This window comes from Pecten maximus, chromosome 4, assembly GCF_902652985.1.
Source record: "Pecten maximus chromosome 4, xPecMax1.1, whole genome shotgun sequence".
NCBI lineage: Eukaryota > Metazoa > Mollusca > Bivalvia > Pectinida > Pectinidae > Pecten > Pecten maximus.
In genome coordinates, this window is record NC_047018.1 from 22,302,821 (window position 1) to 22,328,061 (window position 25,241).

At 35.5% G+C, this 25,241-nt stretch overlaps 1 protein-coding gene across 6 annotated transcripts in view; it reads left to right on the top strand.

Annotated features, from left to right (window-relative positions):
* The window catches only part of LOC117325520 (RAB6A-GEF complex partner protein 1-like), a 52,762-nt gene that overhangs the window by 2,995 nt on the left and 24,526 nt on the right, over positions 1-25,241 (top strand). For all 6 annotated transcript variants that reach the window (XM_033881792.1, XM_033881793.1, XM_033881794.1 and 3 more), the window contains exons 2-16: positions 3,744-3,851; positions 4,541-4,629; positions 11,994-12,101; positions 13,300-13,442; positions 14,487-14,620; positions 15,954-16,045; positions 16,549-16,637; positions 17,338-17,482; positions 17,839-17,887; positions 19,335-19,487; positions 19,989-20,159; positions 20,487-20,597; positions 21,307-21,396; positions 21,963-22,128; positions 23,238-23,345. In XM_033881792.1, coding sequence (XP_033737683.1) covers positions 3,744-3,851; positions 4,541-4,629; positions 11,994-12,101; positions 13,300-13,442; positions 14,487-14,620; positions 15,954-16,045; positions 16,549-16,637; positions 17,338-17,482; positions 17,839-17,887; positions 19,335-19,487; positions 19,989-20,159; positions 20,487-20,597; positions 21,307-21,396; positions 21,963-22,128; positions 23,238-23,345 — 1,756 coding nt within the window. The remainder of the gene's footprint in view (positions 1-3,743; positions 3,852-4,540; positions 4,630-11,993; positions 12,102-13,299; positions 13,443-14,486; positions 14,621-15,953; positions 16,046-16,548; positions 16,638-17,337; positions 17,483-17,838; positions 17,888-19,334; positions 19,488-19,988; positions 20,160-20,486; positions 20,598-21,306; positions 21,397-21,962; positions 22,129-23,237; positions 23,346-25,241) is intronic.

The following is a 25,241-nucleotide window of genomic DNA, read 5'->3' on the forward strand; positions in this document are numbered from 1 at the left end:
AGTTACTCACAATCTCCTAAAGTCTGTTAATTATAGTATCAGTATATGGAAATAATATTTATAACAAAAACATCTGTGCTCTTTATTTCTTTTGCATTCCTGATCTGTCTTATATAATAAGCTTTTAGTTCCAATCTATTGTAATTTTTGACTGAATGTATAAACAATGAATGCTTTGTAAACACAAATCCATGTAAATTTGTCTGTATAGTTACCTCATACATCTCTCTCACTCAGTAAGAAAACAGAAGTCTTTATTTTGAAAATGATTTCTTTTGTCTACATTTTTGTACTTATTGTGATAGGCAATACGGAAACAAAAGTGGAAGATGATTGATGTTTATTAATGATATGTATACAATAATACATTGTGTTATAGATAACGGATGTAAAACTGTTGGGCGGATTACCTTATTAGGTGTTGCTGCCATAACAAGATAAAGCACCTTGCCCATTATAGATTAGAAGATGCTAGCTGTTTAACCAGTACGTAATTGTATATAAACCATGACTGCAAGGCACATGTTTGCTGGAGCATAGCAGCCACATTGACATAGCCCCCTCTAAATACAGGTGTGACAATTCCTGTATGAGTTTGGTGCCTGCGGCAGGATGTTTGAATTCTGTCGTTACCTGAATTCTGTCGTTAACCTAACTAGGATTCTTACTTTACAGATTGTTATATCATCGTTTATGATGACCTGTCGGTCACGGCTTCTGACCTGGTGATGGAGTATATCCCTACTGACAGGAATTTAAAGATGTTTTTATTTAGCAAACATTTCACTGTGAATGTTTACAATCTTTACACTGCCTGGTATGAGGTACCTGAGATGACTGGAGTTCTTATTTCAGACTTCATCCATGAGTCAATACATGATTGCCTAGCTGCTTGCTGGAAGCAAACAATTTTTGATTTGATTTTTTCAATTTACTTCAAACAATAATACTAAACCCCCAAAAACTTTCATGCAAAAGAGCATCCTATAAGTAATGAGTGCACAACGGTTTTGAAAAAAACTTGCTAACTGGACAGATAGAGAAATAGAGTCATACTTCTGTTAGTTTCGAATTCTGACCCCTTGTGAAAGAGGCATGAAATGATTCTGAAATTTATCTATCATTTAACTTTTCAATTCAACCAGTCCCTGTAATATGATAATGACTAAATTGTGATAAATAATATAACATACACTATTGTGATATCCTAAGTAAACTCTATGTCAGCCACATTGCCTTAGAAGAGGAAAGTGTATCATCAGATTACACAGCTACACACTGACCTGACCCAGGTCAAGGCATCAGACCATATATATATACACACAATGTATATTTATATATAGTTAACACTGTCTAGTGGGATTGTCCCTGACCCTTGTATAAGATGTATAAGATGTATATATATATATATAACTTAGAAACACAAATGAAGAAGGAAGACAACTTTTTGACTCATGCCCTTTTTACCGGGCCTCGAACTCAAGATCTACGACACCAAATCACCTAGCCAGAAATATCCACAGCCTATAGGGCTGCGCCACATCGGCGTTCTTAATAAAGAACGTTTCAATGGCACAGTGATGGTTGGCCCGATACCCTGACATGATCATTGTGGAAGTCGTCTATAAGATGATATATGAATACCTTGATCGCAATGTATTTACATACATGGATGCGAATTGTACATATGTTATATATATTTCTCTCTGTACAACTACGACAGGAAATTCAAATCTATATCTTCGGATCACCAACCTGGAATCACCACAATTTCAAAATGATGGGTGGAGGAAAATTTTTTTGACAATTTTTTCTGAACATGTACTTTTGTGGATGTCATGCAGCCTCGCAGTGCGACGTTTCGAGAAACATCATCAATTATGACATTAAGAATAGAGATTTAATTATGTTGTTTGATTTAGTTCTAAATAAATATGCATTTTAATCATTTGCTCACTATATGCCATATATAAGGGTGGCGGGCCGCCAAAAACAGGCAATGGTGATCACTGCCAACACACAGTGTATATGATACATTGTGCTCATAAATAGATATATAGCTTAGAAACACAAATGACGAAGGACGACAACTTTTTGACTCGTGCCCTTAAGCTTACCGGGCCTCGAACTCACGATCTACGGCACCCAATCGCCTAGCCAGAAATATCTGCAGCCTATACCACATTGGCGTTCTTAATAAAGAATGTTTCAATGGCGCAGTGATGGGCGGCCCGATAGGGGTATAGGCTGCGGATATTTCTGGCTAGGGTGCCGTAGATCGTGAGTTTGAGGCCCGGTAAGGGCACAAGTCAAAAAGTTGTCTTCCTTCGTCATTTATGTTTCTAAACTATATATAAAACTGATAATTGACAAAAGAAGACGTTACATTTTGCATTGCATGTCGTCAACTTAAACATTTTCTATATATATATATATATATAGTTTAAAAATATAAATTCAACACGACAACATGAACTATTTAATCGATACACAAAGTATCTACAAGTTTTGGTTTGTTTTTGTTTAACGTCCTATTAACAGCCAGGGTTATTTAAGGACGTGCCAGGTTTTTGAGGTGGAGGAAAGTCGGAGTACCCGGAGAAAAACCACCGGCCTACGGTCAGTACCTGGCAAATGCCCCACGTAGGTTTCGATCTCGCAACCCAGAGGTGGAGGGCTAGTGTTAAAGTGTCGGGACACCTTAACCACTCGGCCACCGCGGCCCCTACAAGTTTTATTCTATATATATATATATAGGTATTATGATGTGCAATATATATATAAGCTATGTCATTCATTCTTCCCTCTGTTTGTACATGTCCTGTGCTGTTGTGGTTGTATCCTAGGACAAGACATATTAAGTTATTAACCCAGTTCCTCTGGAAATATAGCATGTCACAGGTCCTCCGTATGTTACTCAGTGAGATAGCCACCAGCTACTACAAGGAGTATTCCCCTCAAATTGGCCTTAAGGGTAATGAATGCAGCAAATAAATAATTTAAACCATTAGTTTTTATCAAAACATGGAATATATTCACAGGTCTATCTATCGCCCCTGATGGTGTATATATATACATAAATGATTGTTTCTCTTGTGTTTTTTAACTAAAACAAACTAAGTGGCCAACATATATTTACAACAAAATTCATCAATGAGATTGATAAAAACTAGCTTTAATGTGGCGATGAAACCTAATATTTCAATATTACCAAGCTCTAGATAATTATCAACACTGTATATCTGGGTGGTGTTGTTACACTTTGTAGACAAGAGGTTCTTTCTATCGATACTCAATGGCCAGTTTCATCCTACACTAACAATAATGTGTATATATCTATAGGACCCTCTATGCTTCTATCAAGTCCAACAAGAGTGATTAAGTTGATATTACTTTTGAATAACATAAATTTATTGAGAAAGTTTATCTACACAAAATCTGCACTTGCCCATATAGCAACCTTTCAGTATTTCATTGCGGATAGACATAAAATAAATTATAGCAATGATAATACATGTAGCTAAATGTAACTGGCCCATGAGTTATATATACAGTAATTGTCAGTTAAACATTATATCAACTTCTGATGTTTTGCATTTAGTTACACATCCATGTAAGTTGGATTGGAGCATACTTGTTCCATAACCATTCCCTAGTTCATACATTTTGTTCATGTTTTGTTAACAGAAAGTTGCCCTATTAAGATATTTGTTGTGGAGTGACTTCTTTAAAATGTGTTGTAGCCCACAGTACAGATCGTTAACTACACCCAGTCACAGCGCGACCTCGCCTGTCTCGGAGGATTCTGCCTGGCAGAATGGAAGCCCGATTCATCAATGATTGCGGTCATGGTAAGATGAGTAAATGTTTTCTCAGAATGGTCTACAGAACTCTTGCCTAACAACCTACATGTATCATCAGTATGTAAATTCTGAAAGTGCTGTACATGTGTTATTACATCATGATATACCAAAACAAATAACATAGTTATTATCTATATGTATACTATACTATACAGTGGTATACTGGTAAGTCCCATTATATTATATCCTTGCAATTGCTATTTTGTTTATAAGGAGACAATTAATTTTTTCCAACTTATGACATGTTTTGAACTTTACCCAGTTAATTAGATTTTGTGTTTAGATCCACTTTAGTCAAAGTGATATCAGGGATATATACATGTAGTACTCAAATATTTTCGTTTTCATATCACAAAGATTTTATTGAAAGAAAACAGTGGGTATTGGACAAAAGACTACTGCCTATATAAGCCGTCTCCTCAAACGTTCTCTTGTTAGATTATTTTTTTTATAATAAGATACTCTTATGTTACAAATTAAATGTATATGATTTTCTGTTATTAAAATTGTAATGCATTTACAATCTTTGTATTGATACAGAGCCATATATTGTAAGTGCTTAGATAACCAATATTGTATACAACAAATGTATGTAGTGCCCATGAAAAATATTGCATTATCATGTTGACATAGAATGTAATATTGAAGTCAATATTCATATTGTCTCTTCAATGCAGACGACCAAGCAACATGTGATGTTTTTCAAAGTGGACCTGGATATTTCCGTCGCTAACCATCACTGTCTTTATGTACAACAGGAGGGCCGGTATGTAGTGTAACAGAGTAACATATTAAAGGCAACTTGTATGACATTATGTAAATCATCGATTTACTAGGTATATAGTACTCTTCAGTTCAAAGGTGTTGGTGCAAACTGGGAGAGGGCACTGAGAGGGCTGTAACTGTTGACATTGTGGGCACTTGCATTGGAGGGCTAACTATTGACAATGTGGGCACTGGGAGGGCTACAACTTTTGACAATGTGGACACTGGGAGGGCTAACTGTTGATAATGTGGACACTGGGAAGGGTACATGTACATGTACAACTGTTGATTATGGGCACTGGGAGGGCTACAACTGTTGACATTGTGGGCACAGTGAGGGCTATAACTGTTGACATTGTGGGCACTGGGAGGACTACACCTGTTAACATTGTGGGTACAGTGTGGGGTATAACTGTTGACATTGTGGGCACTTGGAGGGCTAACTATTGACAATGTAGGCACTGGGAGGGCTACAACTGTTGACAATGTGGACACTGGGAGGACTAACTGTTGACAATGTGGACACTGGGAAGGGTACATGTACAACTGTTGACATTATGGGCACAGTGTGGGGTATAACTGTTGACATTGTGGGAACTAGGAGGGCTATAACTGTTGACATTGTGGGCACTGTGAGGGCTACAACTGTTGACATTGTGGGCACTGGGAGGACTTACAACTGTTGACATTGTGGGCACTGGGAAGACTACAACTGTTGACACTGTGGGCTACAACTGTTGACATTGTGGGCACTGGGAGGGCTACTAATGTTGACATTGTGGGCACTGGGAGGGCTATAACTGTTGACATTGTGGGCACTGGGAGGGCTACAACTGTTGACATTGTGGGCACTGGGAGGGCTACAACTGTTGACATTGTGGGCACTGGGAGGGCTACAACTGTTGACATTGTGGGCACTGGGAGGGCTACAACTGTTGACGTTGTGTCTATCCACCTGTCAGTCCTTCTGCGCCTCTTTCTACACTTTAACTTGTCCAGACTCTATTTCCTGTTCTATTTTCCCTTGGAACTTCATAGTTTAGGTATGGACATTGTGCCATATTTCAGGAGTAGGTTAATCTGACCTACATTTTGACCTCTGACTTACATTCAGTGGGGGACTGTAATTTCTGAATTGTCTTAATGTTATGAATATTAATTCAAGCTTGGATGAAAAAAAGAATGTAAAACTGTCTTTTGAAGATCTACACACATTTATGTTTTGAGTGTGATGCATGCTGTCATGTATACATCAGTTTAATATTGATTAAACCAAATGATAAACATCTACACATGGATAATTATCTGTCCATCATTTATAGATACAAACAGTTAGTAAACAACACAAGATAAAATCTTACTGCAAAACACAACACAAGATACAATTTTACTGCAAAACACAACACAAGATACAATTTTACTGCAAAAAAAACAAATACATAGAAATATTTCAAATAGTTGAATAGTCCTTGTGGAGGGTGTAAAAATAACTTCAAAACAAATAAGGATTTCTCATGAGGAGCAGCTGGGAAAGTGCTCAGGATATCAACAGATTTGTTTTGAAGTTATTTTTGTTTGTTTCATAGATATATCTAACCAATAGTTTATTTATCCAACAATAAGCCCTCGTAATAAGTCCTCCCCTGTACAATATAAATATTTTAATCTTCTGAAGTAAGTGCAGGGATTATGTGTTGCACCCATCCACCACCTCCACTTTCGGGCTTATTGTGGGGTAAATAAAAAAAACCACAAACTTTCACACATTTATTAACACATGACCTACACATGTAACCTTGACAGCCCGCCTCACAACAAATACACCAGCAACGGGTCACATAGATCATCAGGCAGCCTCATGCCCATCACATGGAACTTCCTAACACGGACTGTCAGCCGGAATGGGTACGATATGTAATATGTGTACAAGGAAACACATTATTGGTTCCAGTATGATTCTAGACTTTTAAAGATCGATGTTTTCATCTATTCTATAACTATAACTCTTGAAATTCTTTCAGAAATGAATTAATGTAGATAATTGGCTGATCATGATCATTTGGTAATATAAGAGTTTAAATGCAAGGACATTTTTTTTTTTTTTTAATTACAAATTGACATAAAAAATATTGTAGCAATAATTCATTCAAATTGATATCACTTATGTACTGTACATCTACCTTTATAGATATGTCAAAAGGGTTCTTAACCTGAGGAAGTTTGAATTCTGTGTACATGTCTGGACTAGTAAATTCCATTAATTCAGTACACTGATTCAAGTCACAAGCAAGACAAAAGTATTGGAAAATGGAGATATTTTGTATATTAAATGCACTGCTATTATTATTGCTTAATCTTGTTATACTGCCACCATCGTACACTTAAACCTTGTTATACTGCCATCATTATCGCTTGATCTTGTTATACTGCCAAAATTATACCCTTAAACCTTGTTATACTGCCACCATCATACACTTAAACCTTGTTATACTGCCAACATCATACACTTAAACCTTGTTATACTGCTATCATTATACACTTAAACCTTGTTATACTGCCACCATTATACACTTAAACCTTGTTATACTGCTATCATTATACACTTACACCTTGTTATACTGCCACCATTATACACTTAAACCTTGTTATACTGCCAACATCATACACTTAAACCTTGTTATACTGCCACCATTATACACTTAAACCTTGATATACTGCCAACATCATACACTTAAACCTTGTTATACTGCCACCATTATACAATTAAACCTTGTTATACTGCCACCATTATACACTTAAACCTTGATATACTGCCAACATCATACACTTAAACCTTGTTATACTGCCACCATTATACACTTAAACCTTGTTATACTGCCACCATTATACAATTAAACCTTGATATACTGCCACCATTATACAATTAAACCTTGTTATACTGCCACCATCATACACTTAAACCTTGTTATACTGCCAACATCATACACTTAAACCTTGTTATACTGCTATCATTATACACTTAAACCTTGTTATACTGCCACCATTATACACTTAAACCTTGTTATACTGCTATCATTATACACTTACACCTTGTTATACTGCCACCATTATACACTTAAACCTTGTTATACTGCCAACATCATACACTTAAACCTTGTTATACTGCCACCATTATACACTTAAACCTTGATATACTGCCAACATCATACACTTAAACCTTGTTATACTGCCACCATTATACAATTAAACCTTGTTATACTGCCACCATTATACACTTAAACCTTGATATACTGCCAACATCATACACTTAAACCTTGTTATACTGCCACCATTATACACTTAAACCTTGTTATACTGCCACCATTATACAATTAAACCTTGATATACTGCCACCATTATACAATTAAACCTTGTTATACTGCCACCATTATACACTTAAACCTTGTTATACTGCCACCATTATACACTTAAACCTTGTTATACTGCCAACATCATACACTTAAACCTTGTTATACTGCCAACATTATACACTTAAACCTTGTTATACTGCCACCATTATACACTTAAACCTTGTTATACTGCTATCATTATACACTTACACCTTGTTATACTGCCACCATTATACACTTAAACCTTGTTATACTGCCACCGTTATACACTTAAACCTTGTTATACTGCCAACATCATACACTTAAACCTTGTTATACTGCCACCATTATACACTTAAACCTTGTTATACTGCCACCATTATACACTTAAACCTTGTTATACTGCCATCATCATACACTTAAACCTTGTTATACTGCCAACATCATACACTTAAACCTTGTTATACTGCCACCATTATACACTTAAACCTTGTTATACTGCCACCATTATCACTAAACCCTTGTTATACCGCCACTATTATACACTTAAACCTTGTTATACTGCCAACATCATACACTTAAACCTTGTTATACTGCCAACATTATACACTTAAACCTTGTTATACTGCCACCATTATACACTTAAACCTTGTTATACTGCCACCATTATACACTTAAACCTTGTTATACTGCCAACATCATACACTTAAACCTTGTTATACTGCCACCATTATACACTTAAACCTTGTTATACTGCCACCATTATACACTTAAACCTTGTTATACCGCCACTATTATACACTTAAACCTTGTTATACTGCCATCATCATACACTTAAACCTTGTTATACTGCCACCATTATACACTTAAACCTTGTTATACTGCCAACATCATACACTTAAACCTTGTTATACTGCCAACATTATCACTTAACCTTGTTATACTGCCACCATTATACACTTAAACCTTGTTATACTGCCACCATTATACACTTAAACCTTGTTATACTGCCACCATTATCACTAAACCTTGTAATACTGCCACCGTTATACACTTAAACCTTGTTATACTGCCAACATCATACACTTAAACCTTGTTATACTGCCACCATTATACACTTAAACCTTGTTATACCGCCACTATTATACACTTAAACCTTGTTATACTGCCACCATTATACACTTAAACCTTGTTATACTGCCAACATCATACACTTAAACCTTGTTATACTGCCACCATTATCACTAAACCCTTGTTATACCGCCACTATTATACACTTAAACCTTGTTATACTGCCAACATCATACACTTAAACCTTGTTATACTGCCAACATTATACACTTAAACCTTGTTATACTGCCACCATTATACACTTAAACCTTGTTATACTGCCACCATTATACACTTAAACCTTGTTATACTGCCAACATCATACACTTAAACCTTGTTATACTGCCACCATTATACACTTAAACCTTGTTATACTGCCACCATTATACACTTAAACCTTGTTATACCGCCACTATTATACACTTAAACCTTGTTATACTGCCATCATCATACACTTAAACCTTGTTATACTGCCACCATTATACACTTAAACCTTGTTATACTGCCAACATCATACACTTAAACCTTGTTATACTGCCAACATCATCACTTAACCTTGTTATACTGCCACCATTATACACTTAAACCTTGTTATACTGCCACCATTATACACTTAAACCTTGTTATACTGCCACCATTATCACTAAACCTTGTAATACTGCCACCGTTATACACTTAAACCTTGTTATACTGCCAACATCATACACTTAAACCTTGTTATACTGCCACCATTATACACTTAAACCTTGTTATACCACCACTATTATACACTTAAACCTTGTTATACTGCCACCATTATACACTTAAACCTTGTTATACTGCCAACATCATACACTTAAACCTTGTTATACTGCCACCATTATACACTTAAACCTTGTTATACTGCCACCATTATACACTTAACCCTTGTTATACTGCCATCATTATACACTTAAACCTTGTTATACTGCCACAATTATCACTTAACCTTGTTATACTGCCACCATTATACACTTAAACCTTGTTATACTGCCACTATTATACACTTAACCTTGTTATACTGCCAACATTATACACTTAAACCTTGTTATACTGCCACTATTATACACTTAACCTTGTTATACTGCCACCATTATACACTTAAACCTTGTTATACTGCCACCATTATACACTTAAACCTTGTTATACTGCCACCATTATCACTTAACCTTGTTATACTGCCACCATTATACACTTAAACCTTGTTATACTGCCAACATCATACACTTAAACCTTGTTATACTGCCACCATTATACACTTAAACCTTGTTATACTGCCACCATTATACACTTAAACCTTGTTATACTGCCAACATCATACACTTAAACCTTGTTATACTGCCAACATTATCACTTAACCTTGTTATACTGCCACCATTATACACTTAAACCTTGTTATACTGCCACCATTATACACTTAAACCTTGTTATACTGCCACCATTATACACTTAAACCTTGTTATACTGCCACCATTATACACTTAAACCTTGTTATACCGCCACTATTATACACTTAAACCTTGTTATACTGCCACCATTATACACTTAAACCTTGTTATACTGCCAACATTATCACTAAGCCTTGTTATACTGCCACCATTATCACTTAACCTTGTTATACTGCCACCATTATACACTTAAACCTTGTTATACTGCCACCATTATACACTTAAACCTTGTTATACTGCCAACATTATACACTTAAACCTTGTTATACTGCCACCATTATCACTAAACCCTTGTTATACTGCCACCATTATACACTTAAACCTTGTTATACTGCCACCATTATACACTTAAACCTTGTTATACTGCTACCATTATCACTAAACCTTGTTATACTGCCACCATTATACACTTAAACCTTGTTATACTGCCACCATTATACACTTAAACCTTGTTATACTGCCACCATTATACACTTAAACCTTGTTATACTGCCACCATTATACACTTAAACCTTGTTATACTGCCACCATCATACACTTAAACCTTGTTATACTGCCATCATCATACACTTAAACCTTGTTATACTGCCACCATTATACACTTAAACCTTGTTATACTGCCACCATTATACACTTAAACCTTGTTATACTGCCACCATTATACACTTAAACCTTGTTATACTGCCATCATTATACACTTAAACCTTGTTATACTGCCATCATTTTACAGTAAAACCTTGATATACTGCCACCATTATACACTTAAACCTTGTTATACTTCAACCATCATACACTTAAACCTTGTTATACTGCCACCATTATACACTTAAACCTTGTTATACTGCCACCATTATACACTTAAACCTTGTTATACTGCCATCATCATACACTTAAACCTTGTTATACTGCCATCATCATACACTTAAACCTTGTTATACTGCCACCATTATACACTTAAACCTTGTTATACTGCCACCATTATCACTAAACCCTTGTTATACTGCCACCATTATACACTTAAACCTTGTTATACTGCCACCATTATACACTTAAACCTTGTTATACTGCCACCATTATACACTTAAACCTTGTTATACTGCCATCATCATACACTTAAACCTTGTTATACTGCCACCATTATACACTTAAACCTTGTTATACTGCCACCATTATCACTAAACCCTTGTTATACTGCCACCATTATACACTTAAACCTTGTTATACTGCCACCATTATACACTTAAACCTTGTTATACTGCCACCATTATACACTTAAACCTTGTTATACTGCCACCATTATACACTTAAACCTTGTTATACTGCCACCATTATACACTTAAACCTTGTTATACTTCAACCATAACACTGTATTTTATATGCATAGTTACTGTAATGGTTTAATTGTTAATTGTCTGTTACAGAGCTCACCCATCCAAACAGGACTTGAATGGAATCCCTGACAGTGATAGTGTTCCAGCCATCAAGCTTACTGCTGTGTTCCAGCTCAAACTCTCCAGCCAAATTACATGGTCAGTTCATCAAAAGTGTTGACACTTATTGATTTGTTGAATTAAGTTGCTAACCATGGAGACGAGAAACTAGGATGCTTTGTCACCCAGCAAAATCATTGTCACCAAAGAAAATGTGAATGACAGTAGTTTTATTTTCGGGGATTGACACAAAGTGAACGGAGGCATAAAATATAAACCTTCATCCTCTGGCACAAACAGAACTTGAAGTTGTCATGCACTCGTTTGGAAGCTAATATTTGTGTAAAAGTTCTTTTTGGGTTAAACATCAATGCTATGTATATGAATTTTTTCTCAAAATCTGACTTGTTTTGAGCTCCACTTCCATAAAAGTGGGAAAGAGAGGGCCATACACAAAAATACTTTAAGTTTGTTTAAATAAAAAGGAATGTGACTATAATAGCATAAATAAAACAGGAAAGTATAATGAATTAAATGGCCAAATGGAGATATTGTACAATTACCTTCCTCTTCGAGATAATTCCCTTTATCCATCTCATGTTATCAGATAATACCTATCACCTACCTATAACAGGGGTGTACAGATAATACCTATCACCTACCTATAACAGAGGTGTATAGATAATACCTATCACCTTACCTGTAACAGGGGTGTACAGATAATACCTATCACCTACCTATAACAGGGGTATACAGATAATACCTATCACCTACCTATAACAGGGGTGTACAGATAATACCTACCACCTACCTATAACAGGGGTGTACAGATAATACCTATCACCTACCTATAACAGGGGTGTACAGATAATACCTATCACCTACCTATAACAGGGGTGTACAGATAATACCTATCACCTACCTATAACAGGGGTGTACAGATAATACCTATCACCTACCTATAACAGGGGTGTACAGATAATACCTATCACCTACCTATAACAGGGGTGTACAGATAATACCTATCACCTACCTATAACAGGGGTGTACAGATAATACCTAACACCTACCTATAACAGGGGTGTACAGATAATACCTATCACCTACCTATAACAGGGGTGTACAGTTTCTCTGACTCAGCTGTACCTGTCTCGTATATTTTTAGTGATAATTCTCATCATTTACAAAAATCAAAGTAAGCTATTAAGTATGTTAGATATAAAATGAAAAGAACAAATCATATTGTATATGATGTACATGAGTTTCTCTTCTGCTAAGACTTCCTTTGATGTTGTAGGTGTTTATGTGTGAGAGAGGAGCTTGTAGTCGCCACAGCTGATGGATGTCTAAACCGAGTCAAATGGAACGGCACACTCAATGCCAAGGCTCGTCTAGTCCTTCAGGATATTCCAGTGTCATTGGACTTCCAAAAAACTAAAGGTATGGATAATGTTCTCTAGTAAAACCATGTTATACTGCCATCATTAATACAGTAAAACCTTGTTATACTGTCACCATTTATACATTAAAACTTGCTATGCTTAACCATTTATACAGTAGAACCTTGTTATACTGCCACCATTTATACAGTAAGACCTTGTTATACTGCTACCATTTATACAGCAAAATCTTGTTATACTGACAACGCTGTAAAACCTTGTTATATTACCATCATTGTAAATTAAATCCTTGTTATACTACTGACACTTGTACAGTAAAACCTTGTTATACTACCGACACTTGTACAGTAAAACCTTGTTATACTACCGACACTTGTACAGTAAAACCTTGTTATACTACCGACACTTGTACAGTAAAACCTTGTTATACTACCGACACTTGTACAGTAAAACCTTGTTATACTACCGACACTTGTACAGTAAAACCTTGTTATACTACCGACACTTGTACAGTAAAACCTTGTTATACTACCGACACTTGTACAGTAAAACCTTGTTATACTACCGACACTTGTACAGTAAAACCTTGTTATACTACCGACACTTGTACAGTAAAATCTTGTTATACTACAAACACTTGTACAGTAAAACCTTGTTATACTACCGACACTTGTACAGTAAAACCTTGTTATACTACCGACACTTGTACAGTAAAACCTTGTTATACTACCGACACTTGTACAGTAAAACCTTGTTATACTACCGACACTTGTACAGTAAAACCTTGTTATACTACCGACACTTGTACAGTAAAACCTTGTTATACTACCGACACTTGTACAGTAAAACCTTGTTATACTACCGACACTTGTACAGTAAAACCTTGTTATACTACAAATGTTTGTTTAGTAAAACATTACACTAAATCATCATTAATGATAGATGCATAATTGGCATTAATTGGTCCTAGATTCCTAATCGGTAGTAGAATTACAAACAACCAAATTATGAAATCTCACGATGTAAACAGAATGTTTAAATACAATAGTTGTACTAATGTTTGATGGATTGTGATTTGTTATAGCTGCCAGACTGACAGCAGAGGATGGTCATGTTGTCCACATGGAGTATAGCCCCATCATCGGCGGCTACATCATGGTTCTGTCCAGTGGGCGTGGCCTGTTTGTCATGCCACCCTCCTCGCGTGTTGACAACAGTGTATGTATTGTTATTCATTAACTTTTTGTATTAATACTCCTTGTATATTGCAGAAAACACAGTATTTTCAAAGTCAATATTTAATCTCTCAACTTAATTAGCTCACATGGTGAGTTCATGGTATGATGCAGTAGAGGGACGTCTGTCTGTCTGTCTGTCTGTCTGTCTGTCTGTCTGTCTGTCTGTCTGTCTGTCTGTCTGTCTGTCTGTCTGTCAGTCAGTCAGTCAGTCAGTCAGTCAGTCAGTCAGTCAGTCAGTCAGTCATTCATTCATTCATTCATTCATTCATTCATTCATTCATTCATTCATTCATTCATTCATTCATTCATTCATTCATTCATTCATTCATTCATTCATTCATTCATTCATTCATTCATTCATTCATTCATTCATTCATTCATTCATTCATTCATTCATTCATTCATTCATTCATTCATTCATTCATTCATTCATTCATTCATTCATTCATTCATTCATTCATTCATTCATTCATTCATTCATTCATTCATTCATTCATTCATTCATTCATTCATTCATTCATTCATTCATTCATTCATTCATTCATTCATTCATTCATTCATTCATTCATTCATTCATTCATTCATTCATTCATTCATTCATTCATTCATTCATTCATTCATTCATTCATTCATTCATTCATTCATTCATTCATTCATTCATTCATTCATTCATTCATTCATTCATTCATTCATTCATTCATTCATTCATTCATTCATTCATTCATTCATTCATTCATTCATTCATTCATTCATTCATTCATTCATTCATTCATTCATTCATTCATTCATTCATTCATTCATTCATTCATTCATTCATTCATTCATTCATTCATTCATTCATTTGGCCAGAAGGTACTTAGGGAAGAGTACATTAAAGTTCTCTCATATAAATAACCTTGTTTAGAATTACGCATATTTGTCATTGTAGAGGAGTGTAATTTGAAATACTGAAGACAACTACCCCCCAAAAAAATATTCATGTATATACATAAATTTGAAATCCTGTACGACCTTATCAGGGTCTATTGTGGCCAAGCTAATGTTTGAGGAATGTCTATGATCAAATAAAGCTAAAGTGTTTATATGAACATTTCTTTTAACATAAAAAAGCTGCAAATGACACATTTTGAAGAGTGAAAATAACTTAATAAATTAATCACTTTGCAAACAAAAAGACAATACACACAATATTTGTTTTCTTGGAAAACTAATGATTTGGTCCCATGCACTGAATATTTTGGAAAAAAGCTATGAGAATCCACTTCGGTACTGAATCAAAGACTTACATCTTGTAACCTTTGACCTTGCCACAGGTGGCTCAGGGTGTTTGGATTCAGGACTTGAAGGATGCCACCTGTCTATGTGTGAATCACCGGTACAGATTGATGGCCTTTGGTTGTTGCAGGTAAGTCATGATTACTGGTCAAAGTGCAGGGAAAACCTACTGTCACCATTTGTACAGTAAAACCTTGTTATACTGCCACCATTTGTACAATTGAACCTTGTTATACTGCCACCATTTGTACAATTGAACCTTGTTATACTGCCACCATTTATACAATTGAACCTTGTTATACTGCCACCATTTATACAATTGAACCTTGTTATACTGCCACCATTTGTACAATTGAACCTTGTTATACTGCCACCATTTATACAATTGAACCTTGTTATACTGCCACCATTTATACAATTGAACCTTGTTATACTGCCACCATTTATACAATTGAACCTTGTTATACTGCCACCATTTATACATTAAAACTTTGTTATACCGCCCTCATTTGTAGTATATACAGTGAAACTTTGTTATATTGCTGCCACTGGAATAAGGCTGTTCAAATGTAAATCTAGAGAAATAATTAAATGAAAATCTGAGTTATTAATCAATTGTTTGAATTTTTGTAGTGGTCACGGGCATGTGTATGTCATCAATGAATTGGAGGGAACCCTAGAATTGTCACACAAACTGACTGTGTCCAGCAGGGATTATCCAGGTAAAATGTTAGGTAGAAATGTCACACATCCAGGTTAAATGATCTGTAGAATCATCACATATCCAGGTAAAATGATCTGTAGAATCATTACATATCCAGGTAAAATGTTCTGTAGAATCATTACATATCCAGGTAAAATGTTCTGTAGAATCATCACATATCCAGGTAAAATGATCTGTAGAATCATTACATATCCAGGTAAAATTGTCTGTAGAATCATCACATATCCAGGTAAAATGATCTGTAGAATCATCACATATCCAGGTAAAATGATCTGTAGAATCATTACATATCCAGGTAAAATGATCTGTAGAATCATCACATATCCAGGTAAAATGATCTGTAGAATCATCACATATCCAGGTAAAATGATCTGTAGAATCATCACATATCCAGGTAAAATGATCTGTAGAATCATCACATATCCAGGTAAAATGATCTGTAGAATCATCACATATCCAGGTAAAATGATCTGTAGAATCATCACATATCCAGGTAAATGATCTGTAGAATCGTCACATATCCAGGTAAAATGTTCTGTAAAGATGTCATAAAATTTTCTTTATAACAGTCACATTATGTTAAGTGAGAAAATGCTAGAGATTTTGAATTTGAAATTGAGGAAGAATGTTTCCCATTTGAAGAAACACATGAGTTGCTAATTTTGAGATTTCATTGCTCCTTCTTTACATGTGTACAGATGCAGCACAGACAGCAGGTGCAGTTCGCTGCCTCAAGTGGACACCAGATGGTACTGCGATGGCGATGTGCTGGCGTAATGGAGGGTTTTCCCTGTGGAGTGTGTTTGGTTCTTTGCTGGTGTGTTCTCTTGGCGGAGACTACTGGTATGTAGGTCCTATCAGGACACACGCCTGTCAAAGCCTGTCAAACTAATCATCAAAATAATAATCATCTAGCAATAAGTCATATATGGTGTCTTAATACAGGATCAGATAACTACAATCATGGTGAATAGTATTGGAAGGAAAGTAAGGTCACATACGAGAGGAAGTCACTTAATTCAGGTGATCACTAACGCAGGTTGGACTGTACAATCAGAACTGAAAAATATCACCATAATATACAGTATGTATACACAAAGAAACAATACATATATGCTATGTAGACATATATTTCATGTCCAGGTTTCTGTGACTATAGTATACAATGTTACTTACAATGTTATTTAATGATTTTCCAGTTTTCCAAATGATGGTGTTCGTCTGTTTCCCCCTCCTGTGCGGTCATTGGTAAGTCTTATTTACTGTTATAAGGGGCTTATATGTGTCAGATTGTTAAAAAACATTATTTGATATACAACAAAATGGACAGGTAATTCAGTTTACATTATGAGTTGAATCTGTTGTGTCCCTCCATATGTCCCTCCATACGTCCCTCCATACGTCCCTTAGTCTGACTTTCAGCTGATACTACAAAATCATTCAAGATTCATTTCTATACATATTCTTCAGAGACTTTCACCAGTATATCAAATATAGGTCACTGTAACATATATTTTCTACTGCACTGACTTTGGTTAGCCCTTGAAGTTTCTATTATAGAGTTGAGGCATATATATATATATACAGGAAAAATGTTGTTCACTTTATGAATAGATACTTGCTGATAATGGGCTTTCTTTCTAGAAGCTTTCTTTCTAGAAGCTTTTGTTAATGATCTTGTTATTTTTGTCTCGCCCGCGACAAAAAGTTGCAAAGTAAGACTTGAGGGCTACTCTTCTGGTCTTTTTAAAGTCAGTTTAAAGTTTTGCGTTTAACCATTGCTCAAAAAGTATGAGTCTAACTTTAATCAAACTTGGTATATACGTAGTTAGACCACATAGTGGACATCTCAACAGACCTTTCATTTACAGAATTTATGGTGCAGCAAGTCTGGATAATAGGAATGGCATGAATCTGGACTTTAAAGTTTTGTGTTTAGCTCAGTTTCTCAAAAACTATCAATATTATTACAACCAAACCTGGAATAGTTGTATTGTAGTTCCCAGTATAAACATCTCAACACGCCCTGTAGATAATGTATCTTTTCATTTTTCTCTGTTTTTTTTTTGGGTGAAAAACCTTTAAATTTTGAGAAATCAATATCAAATCTTCTCCAATTTACTTTCACTATACATCTGTTGTATTTGTATCTCACTTTTGAGAAAGAGTGATTTTGGGGTAAAATGATATATAGGTGAATTTTGAGAATTAAAGAATTTGTGAAATTTTATATTTGTTTTGCCGTACATCAATACTTTAGACATGTCTATAAGATATACAGGGTGTTTCCATGCTGTCACAATAAAAGAAGAGTTTTCGTGGTCGTTTTTTGGCAAAAATACTGAAATTTTAATGAATTTTGGAGTTTGCTTAAAACTTACTATACTGACAAAGCAGGACAGACAAGACAAATAATTATGTGTAATTCTTGTGAAATATATGCCTTATTAACTTCAGCATAAATTGCAAAAATAGGGTATGAGCTTTTTACAAAACAATGAAAGAGCATTATTTATATCATTTTTGCTGACTGTAATAAATACCAGGCATGAGTTTGTTGTCGGCTAATTATGGCAGTCATACTGAACGAAAAGGAAAGAAGTTTGTTGTTTCTTCTTCTGTTGACAATAAAGGGCGTACTGTTGGATAATTATGGTAATGCTGTACATTGCCTATACTGAAGTTTTATGAACAGGAGTGGGGGTTGGAGGGCTACCAGTTGTGGATGGTGTGTGAGACGGTGGAGACAGAATTGGAGGGATATGTGGGTTACCATGGACACCGAGATATGTCACACATCATGCAGCTCCAGTTTGTAAAAAGTGCTTTAACTGTAAACCCTTGTATGGTAAGTAGATGGTATGGTACCTGTTGTATGAACTATATTAAACTGTTTTTCTCAGAAAAGCTTCTCATTTAAAACCATGAACTAATGACCCTAATTAACAATCGGGATATGTAGTAAGATGTCTGTATGAACCATGAACTAATCACCCTAATTAACAGCTGGGATGTGTAGTAAGATGGATTAGATAGATTACAGTACTTCCTAAATTATAGAAAATAGTCAAAAAAAGATTGGTGAATGCAAGGAGTTGGTCACTATATCCAGGACAAGGATAGGTATACCTAGTAGGTAAATTCTATAATATTGGAAGCTTTTATGCTCCAAAAATAATATGAAAAAAACATTTTCAAATAGTACAAAACAAACCTCTGTATAAACTCACCAATTATCTAGTAAAACCTTGTTGTACTGCCATCATTCCTCTGTTTATGACTATTATGTCCGAGTTTTACTGTCTTTTTGTTATATTTTAAAGCTATTTCTACACTTCTTTATCTACAGGCCAACCACGAGCATGTGTTCCTACAGGGAGAAGACAAGCTTTACATGAACACCAGTGATGTTTCCCAAAAATCTACTAGTCGCACAGAATCTCACTTACTTGTGGGCAACAAACACTGGCAGATCATACCAATATCTCATAGTTACCTTGCTACCAATTGGCCAATCAGAGTAAGTGTTACACTTTGGTAAATCATACACATCTTCCGTTGATCCAATCAAAGTATCTGATATGACAGACAATGGTAGATCATACCTGTAATTATCACCTCACAACGAGTCGTTAAGGGGATAGAGGGATTTGCTCTAATGTAACTAATCATAATCGTTTTTCATCTAATTATTATGAAACTTAGTTCACTTGTTAATAATGTTTGTAAAGTATCAGTTTTAAGATGAACTTTAAGTAAAATGTTTCCAGCAGTATTAATCAAAGGTCAGATGATGAAGGTATAGAGATTTGTCAAACATTACACAACATCTGGGTGTGTGTTACAGTATGCTGCAGTGGACAGGAGTGGTCAGTATCTGGCAGTGGCCGGTAAGACTGGACTTGCCCACTATAATTTCCTCAACAGAAAATGGAAGCTCTTTGGTAATGAGACACAGGTAAGGTTCCAGTATATAATATGGTGGTAATGAGACACAGGTAAGGTTCTAGTATATAATATGGTGGTAATGAGACACAGGAAAGGTTCCAGTATATAATATGGTGGTAATGAGACACAGGTAAGGTTCCAGTATATAATATGGTGGTAATGAGACACAGGTAAGGTTTCAGTATATAATATGGTGGTAATGACACACAGGTAAGGTTCTAGTATATAATATGGTGGTAATGAGACACAGGAAAGGTTCCAGTATATAATATGGTAGTAATGAGACACAGGTAAGGGTTCAGTATATAATATGGTGGTAATGAGACATTGGTAATTAAGTTTCCAGTATATAATATGGTGGCAATGAGACACAGGTAAGGTTCTGAAATCATGGTTTTCCTGAACAACACCTATTTCAAACTTCTTCTCAAATTCCACCAGTGGGATTCAGCTCTAACTTACCAGGAATGATCCTGAGATAGTCTTGATCAAGTGTTGTTATTTTTCGGGTTGATCCAAATTCCAAGATGGCCACTATGGCCAACAGTGCCACTATACTCGCTACAGAGAATGTATACTACAACAGTATAAGGGTCTTTGATTTAGAGTCAGATGACCGTTAAGGCCCTTGGGCCTCTTGGGATTAAATATCTTTTTGTGTATGAAACTATGACTACTAAGAATGACTATAATTATGTCTGTCTGGTGTTCTTTTGTAGGAGCGGGACTTGGTTGTTTCAGGAGGTATGGCATGGTGGAAAGACTTTATTTGTGTGGCGTGTTACAATATTGTAGGACAAAGAGACGAGGTAAATTATATTATATACTTTATTTACACAACCTTTGGTTGAAAAATGTAGGGTATTATTTTATTTTCCTGACAATAAGCCCATGTCTAGTAATAAGTCCGCCAATGTATTTTCCTATTCAGCAAATATTTTAACAAATTTATTTCTTGTAATAAGCGCAATCCCTGACTTTGCTATTGGCTTGTCAGAGGATAGATATATTTGGATTTTGTCTTGTTTATAATCATGTTCTATCATGATTTTCATAGTCCTATCAGACTCATTTGATTTCAACTTTTAACAACTTTTAATTGAATTTAGTGAGACTATTTTCTCCTACTTGTAACAATTTTTTCATTGTCTGTATCACCTCATACAGGTACAATGATCTAAAGAAACAATTAATTTTATATTCATAATGATGACACTAACATAAACTGTTTCTAACCTAACATGTCCTCCACTTTAGGCATGCCCTAATCTTTTTCCCTTATTTTTACAAGAGTGAGGCAGCAGCTCAGAGTCATGTTATAAAATTGTATATATTTGGTTTATATAACATGTAATGTATGTGTTTTTAATTTCAGATTAAGTGCTATCCTCGTAGCTGTAAACTAGACAACACATTCGCCATTAGTACGAAGGTGCCTTCCCAGGTTCTCTTACTAAACACATTCCGGGACATTCTCATAGTGTTCTGTATAGACTCGCACATCATGTTGTACAACATGGAGAGAAAAAATACTCAGTCCAGTAAGTATTCCGTATAGACTCACACATCATGTACAAATACTCAGTCCAGTAAATGTTCGGTATAGACTAACACGTCATGTTGTACAAATACTCAGTCCAGTAAGTGTTCTGTATAGACTAACACGTCATGTTGTACAAATACTCAGTCCAGTAAGTATTCCGTATAGACTCACACATCATGTTGTACAAATACTCAGTCCAGTAAGTGTTCTGTATAGACTAACACGTCATGTTGTACAAATACTCAGTCCAGTAAGTATTCCGTATAGACTCACACATCATGTTGTACAAATACTCAGTCCAGTAAGTGTTCTGTATAGACCCACACATCATGTTGTACAAATACTCAGTCCAGTAAGTATTCCGTATAGACTAACACAACATGTTGTACAAATACTCAGTCCAGTAAGTATTCCGTATAGACTCACACATCATGTTGTACAAATACTCAGTCCAGTAAGTATTCTGTATAGACTCACACATCATGTTGTACAAATACTCAGTCCAGTAAGTATTCCGTATAGACACACACATCATGTTGTACAAATACTCAGTCCAGTAAGTGTTCTGTATAGACTAACACATCATGTTGTACAAATACTCAGTCCAGTAAGTGTTCTGTATAGACCCACACATCATGTTGTACAAATACTCAGTCCAGTAAGTATTCTGTATAGACTCACACATCATGTTGTACAAATACTCAGTCCAGTAAGTATTCCGTATAGACACACACATCATGTTGTACAAATACTCAGTCCAGTAAGTGTTCTGTATAGACCCACACATCATGTTGTACAAATACTCAGTCCAGTAAGTGTTCTATATAGACTCACACATCATGTTGTACAAATACTCAGTCCAGTAAGTGTTCTGTATAGACTCACACATCATGTTGTACAAATACTCAGTCCAGTAAGTGTTCTGTATAGACTCACACATCATGTTGTACCAAAGTTCATTTAAGTGTCAATCCACCCTTGAAATGTCACTGATGCAATAACTACTGCTTACTTTTCATGGATAACTCATATTTTACCTGAGCCCAAGTTAGAACTTCACACTGACAGATAACTTCAGGTCCTTAAGATGTTTTTTTTATTTTGTAGATCCACTGTTGGACATCGTTAAAGTACAGGAAGTATCCTTGAACAACTACGTGCCACACCCGGTGTGTGTGACAGGGCTGGCCCTTACCTCACTAAAGACAGAGTACGGTATGTGTTTTGTAATGGTTGATAAACATGTACTCACATATTAATTAACTTAGGTTCATAGATAACTTCACTTCATTCACCACTAAAATCTAATTATAATGTCACCACTAAAACCTCATTATACTGTCACCACTAAAACCTCATTATACTGTCACCACTAAAACCTCATTATACTGTCACCACTAAAACCTCATTTTATACACAACACACCAAAACAGTATGAAAGTCAAAAATTTATTGAATGGAACCAATAACTTGTTCAGGCTCATATTAAATATTATCTAAAGGTTTTGGCATTCTTAGGGGCTGCTCATTCTTACAACTAAATAACATCAACTAACAATATTACATAATAAATTTTTACTCGCTACTCAAAAGATACACCTAAACAATTAAGATACTAATTATACTATAGGGGCATGCAACCCCCAAGCTAGAGCGATCATAGCTTAGCTAGCTATGACTAATAGAGAGGAGAGAAACCTAGCTTGAGCGACCTCAAGCCACAGAGTAAGCAGTTGGTAGCTAAAAAGCAGGCAGTTCTGCTAAGACTGTTTCAGATGGGGCGACCCCCGAGCTTGGGCGATCCCAAGCATATCATCTACATAAGAAATAAATACACAAAATATGATATAATGAATTGGGGGCAAGAAATTCCCCGAATTTAAAAGTGCTAATATCACGGCGTGATAAATTCATTACTGTGAGTGATATCCTCTAACTATTCCTTACTAAGAAGAGCAGCCCAAAATAAAAATAAAAATGTGACAGCTTGCATTGTAACAAAATAAAGCTTATTATTAATTATAATTAACCAACACAGATGTACAAAAAGGTGCTGCGAGCCGGCTGCCCCAACCTGAATCAGGGAGGTAGGTTTATCCAATGCTCAGACCAGCTTGCCAGGTGTTGTCTCACCATGAGGCCTTACTTATCCCTAAACAAATGAGCCCGAAACAAGTAAAAAAGACATGTAATAAATATAAATATTATAAGTAAACACATATAATAAAAACAACATATACACATGAAAAGTACAGGCAATCAAAACAAAACAACAGTATATAAATATTAAAAGGTAATTATAATATAATATAAACAATTATACACAAACCACAGTAAAGAAAACTGCAAATTATCAAAGGTGGAGGTGGGGCGGATGGTGGATGATGAATAAAACACTGCTGCTACAAATAATCACGCTGCTTGAAAATGAATGCAGGTGGCGCTATCCCCCGACGTATTTCCATTGGTCAAGAACATCACGTGATCAAAGGCGCGAGGTTAGAAATAGATATTTACTAACATGAAGACTGTGACGGGGTTTTTAAATGTTGTGTACAAACAACTATTTAGTAAACAAAATATCATTTTATACACAACACACCAAAACAGTATGAAAGTCAAAAATTTATTGAATGGAACCAATAACTTGTTCAGGCTCATATTAAATATTATCTAAAGGTTTTGGCATTCTTAGGGGCTGCTCATTCTTACAACTAAATAACATCAACTAACAATATTACATAATAAATTTTCACTCGCTACTCAAAAGATACACCTAAACAATTAAGATACTAATTATACTATAGGGGCATGCAACCCCCAAGCTAGAGCGATCATAGCTTAGCTAGCTATGACTAATAGAGAGGAGAGAAACCTAGCTTGAGCGACCTCAAGCCACAGAGTAAGCAGTTGGTAGCTAAAAAGCAGGCAGTTCTGCTAAGACTGTTTCAGATGGGGCGACCCCCGAGCTTGGGCGATCCCAAGCATATCATCTACATAAGAAATAAATACACAAAATATGATATAATGAATTGGGGGCAAGAAATTCCCCGAATTTAAAAGTGCTAATATCACGGCGTGATAAATTCATTACTGTGAGTGATATCCTCT